The sequence below is a fragment of the Cebus imitator genome, unplaced genomic scaffold (genome assembly GCF_001604975.1).
Source record: "Cebus imitator isolate Cc_AM_T3 unplaced genomic scaffold, Cebus_imitator-1.0 Scaffold209, whole genome shotgun sequence".
Classification (NCBI taxonomy): Eukaryota; Metazoa; Chordata; class Mammalia; order Primates; family Cebidae; genus Cebus; species Cebus imitator.
The window spans coordinates 3,304,751-3,309,400 of NW_016107524.1; the positions used below are offsets into that span (position 1 = coordinate 3,304,751).

General features: G+C 41.5%; 1 protein-coding gene across 1 annotated transcript in view; it reads right to left on the reverse strand.

The window, feature by feature from the left end:
- Positions 1 to 4,650, reverse strand: part of MSH6 (mutS homolog 6) — a 36,673-nt gene that overhangs the window by 28,755 nt on the left and 3,268 nt on the right. The window contains exon 2 of the mRNA XM_017548528.2: positions 843 to 1,039. Within this exon, the coding sequence (XP_017404017.1) occupies positions 843 to 1,039 (197 nt within the window). The remainder of the gene's footprint in view (positions 1 to 842; positions 1,040 to 4,650) is intronic.

Sequence of the window (4,650 nt, forward strand, 5' to 3'; positions counted from 1 at the left end):
AGAGACACCTTGCCCAAGTGAGGCTAAACATGCAGGACTGTTGATGTCTGTGATAAATGAGACTGGACCTGGGAAGAAAAAGTTATGGTTCAGAAGCTTGGTGTGAAATTCAACTCAGATGTGCTGATGAGTGAGTAGTTTGGAGGCCAGGCAGTGTACCTCTCCATCTTTCCTAGATAATGTCACTGAGCTATAAGCTATGTATCCTGATGATATTAACTTTTTCTTGGACCCTTCAAGATGGGGAGACAGTTTAATTTACCCTTATTATATTAAGGGTATAATATTGCTGTAAGTCACTCAAAGGACAGAAATAAAAATTCCATTCTACAAAACAAACCGGCTAAAGACCAGCTACATGTTTCATTCGTTTCCCAGGCCAGAAGCTTTCACAACTGCCACCCTTGGAATTTGCTGGGGTAAAATAGGCTTAATTTAATTTCACCATATGGGCCAGGTGCAGTGGCTCAAGCCTGTAATCCCAGGACTTGGAGAGGCTGAGGTGGTCGGATCATGAGGTCAGGAGTTCGAGACCAGCCTGACTAACATGGTAAAACCCCCATCTCTACTGAAAATACAAAAGTTAGCTGGGCATGGTGGTGCGTGCCTGCAATCCCAGCTACTCAGGAGGCTAAGGCAGGAAAATCGCTTGAACCCAGGAGGCGGAAGTTGTGTTGAGTCGAGATTACGCCACTGCACTCCAGCCTGGGCTACAGAGCAAGACTCCGTCTCCCAAAAAAAAAAAAATTTTTCACCGTATGGGAAGTCTCACACCCCCACACCCACACACACACACACCCACACACACACCCCCACACACAGAGAGCAGTAGTGACTCTTACCTGTATATGGCTTTAAGAGCCTTTTGCTAACCCAGCCCCTTGTTGGGCTGTCATCAAAAAACTGTACATGAACACGAACTGATTTCCCTTTCTCGCGGATGAATGTTCCATCAAAGGGGTGGTTGTAAACCAGACAAGGCCACCAGGGGTAACCCTCCATCTTGGCCCAAACCAAATCTCCTGGTGAGAAGTCACAACTGTTGCCAAAAGGAAATACATAACTTAGTTAATATTTAGTCAAGTTTCCTTAAAGGCAGTTACCTACAAACAAACAATTCCAAGAAAGGTATCATTAAGACTCCTTTGAAGTCTTCTGGCATTAATATTAAAGCATAGAAATTCTAGAATATAGTCAGATATTCAAGCCATTTTAAAAAAGCAAGCAAAATGATATCATAATGCATAATTAACTATGAAAACAAACACACATATAGTAAGTTATGTTATTAGGGTGAGAAACTTTCTCAGAATCAAAGTTTAAAAACCATGCAGAATTTTGGTATAACGATCACAGGAAAAAGGCATGGAATCATGGTATATGCTCTTCAAATTAGTTAGTGTCACCTACACAATATGGTATGTACATATCAGAAACAGGATCTAACTCACAATATTAATATAAAGCATATTGATTATATAATTTACTAATTAGGTAAATTATCTAATTCATTAGACTTGCTTGAAATCTTTTCCCAGCTATACTCCTGTGTATTTCAAAAGCTACCTACCACTCCTGCTACAAACTAGTTTTACGGGAAAAACTCAAGTCAACAATTGAGTGCCTAATGAGCCAGAGTACATATTGCTACAAAATCAAAAACAGATTTAGCCCTGTGAGTTTTCAGGAACAAGGAGGAGGAATCTAAGAAAATACAGAAGAGCTGCAGAAGAGTGAAACAGAATACAGAATGCAGAAGAGTAATAGAGAGGCCACAAACTGCTGATAATCCCTAAGTATTAGATACCTAGGCCTGCTTAAAAGTTTCACTGAATAACTTCAAAACTAAAATAGGCACATAACAAGAACATTTAGACACTTTTGAATAACAATTAGCCCACTGAAACCACATGATTTAGACCAAATCATGAAATATAAAGTATTCCTTCCTTCAAAAAAAAATATAAATATAGGCCAGGTGCAATGGCTCACGAATGTAATGTGAGCAATTTGAGAAGCCAAAGAGGGAGCTCACTTGAGATCCGGAATTCAAGGCCAGCCTAAGCAATATAGTAAGGCGCCGTCTCTACTTAAAATTTTTAAAAATTAGCTGGTTTGGGTGGCATGCACCACTGTAGTCCCAGCTACTTTAGAGGCCGAGGAGGGAGGATCACTTGAGCCCACAAGTTTGAGACCAGTATGGGCAACACAGTGAGACCCCAACTCTACCAAAAAAAAATCCAAAAATAAAAAAGAAAGAAAGAAAAAGTCTGGAGGCGGTGACTCACGCCTGTAATCCCAGCATTTTGGGAGGCCAAGGTGGTCCAATAACTTGAGATCAGGGGTTTGAGACCAACCTGGCCAACATGGTGAAGTCCCATCTCTACTAAAAATACAAAAATTAGCTGGGAATGGTGGCACACGCCTATAATTCCAGCTACTTGGGAGGCTAAGGCAGGAGAATCACTTGAACCCATGAGGCACAGGTTGCAGTGAACTGAGATCACGCCACTGCACTCCAGCCTGGGTGACAGAGCAAGATTCCATCTCAAAAAAAAAAAAAAGAAAAAAGAAAAAAGCAGTATATAAAATGCAAAGACTCAAAATTTCCTGAATGCTAAAAAGCTTGACGAAAAAGAGCACTACTAAATATCCTGAGCCCAGGAAACAGTGGTTTCTGAGCCAAAAAGATAAAACGGGTAGTAAAATGCATTGTGTAACAAAACTAAAAATTTTAAACATTTCTCTACATTTTTATTCACTCAGTGCTAACAAAGAAAATCCTTTAAAAAAATTTTTTGTGTGTAAACTTGAATTCTTTAAAGGTAATTTAAAAATTTTATCTATGGTAATCCTGCAGTTTTCAAGAATCCCAAAATAGGCCAGGTATGGTGGCTCACACCTATGATCCTAACACTTTGGGAGATCTCTTGAGAGCCCAGGAATTCCAGTCTGGGCTACACAGTAAGACCCTGTCTCTACAAAAAATTTAAAAATTAGGCATGGTGGTGTGCAGCTGTGGTCCCAGCTACTCAGGAAGCTGAGATGGGAGGATCGCTGAGATCTGCCAATGTTCAGCCTGGGCAACAGAGCAAAACACTGCCCACCACTGCTCCTGACCTCCAAAAACACCTTAAATTATGATGTTATGATTCTGCAAGTGCTTTTAAAGCTTTAAGTGATGTCTTAATGCCTGGTATTCTTGGGGTTTTTTAAGACAGTTGAGAAAACCATTAGGAGGAAAAGGTGACAGCTCACAAAATAAATGTAAAAACTGATATAATAAAGCAATGACTTTGTCTAAATATACACTAAACAGAACTTTTTTTTTTGAGACAGGGTCTCGCTTTGTCACCATGCTGGAGTGCAAACGGCACCATCTCAGCTCACTGCAACCTCCACCTCCCCGGTTCAAGCGATTCTCCTGCCTCGGCCTCCTAAGTAGCTGGGATTACAGGGGCCCACCACCATACCCAACTAGTTTTTGTATTTTTAGTAGACGGGGTTTCACCCTATTGGCCAGGATGGTCTCAATCTCTTGACCTCATGATCTGCCTGCCTCAACCTCCCAAAGTGCTGAGATTACAGGCGTGAGCCACCATGCCTGGCCACTAAACAGATCTTTTAAATTTTGCTTTAAAATCACATTTTTGCTTTCTCTGTAGTCTACAATTTGGTGTGAATTACTAGTTGTCCCTAAAACATATAATCAACATTTTCACCAACTTTTAAAATTATTTTTGGGAGAACAGCATCTCACTCTGCTATCCAGGCTGGAATGCAATGGCATGATCGAGGCTCACTACAGCCTCAACCTCCTGAACTCAAACAGTCCTTCCATCTCAGTCTCCCAAGGAGCTGGGACTACAGGCATATGCCACCATGCCTGGCTAATTTTCATATTCTTTTGGAGAGACAGGCTCTATCCATGTTGGACTGCCTCAGCCCCCGCTAAGTGCTAGGATTACAGGCGTGAACCACTGCACCCAGCCTCCCTGTTGATTTCTTAAATAAAACCGATAGAAACATTAACCATAGAGAAAATAAAAGGACAATTCCATATTACAATCAATAATTTATTCATCAAAAGATGCCATAAGGCTGGGTGTGGTGGCTCACACCTGTAATCCCAACAGGTTGAGAGGCTGAAGTGGGAGAACACTTGAGACCAGGAGTTCAAGTCCAGCCTGGGCAAGCAACATAGTGAGACCTCTATTATTCAACAACAGCAGCAACAACAATGCCATAAGCTAAATCAAAGAACTCATTGTGGAAGACATTTACATCACACACAATTGACAAAGAACTGGGGGAAAAAAGAAACAGCAAAAGACAAACACTTCACCACAAAAGGAAATCTAAATGACGAACATTAAAATGGTGGCTCAAGACTGTAATCCAGCACTTTGGGAGGCTGAGGTGTGTGAATCATCTGAGGTCAGGAGTTCACAACCAGCCTGGCCAACATGGTGAAACCCCGTCTCTACCATAAATACAAAAAGTAGTCGGGCATGGTGGCAGGCACCTGTAATCCCAGCTACTTGACAGAAGAATTGCTTTAACTTGGGAGGCAGAGGTTGCAGTGAGCCGAGACTGCACTCCAGCCCCGCGCAACAAGAGGGAAACTCCCTCTTAAAAAAAAAAAAAAAA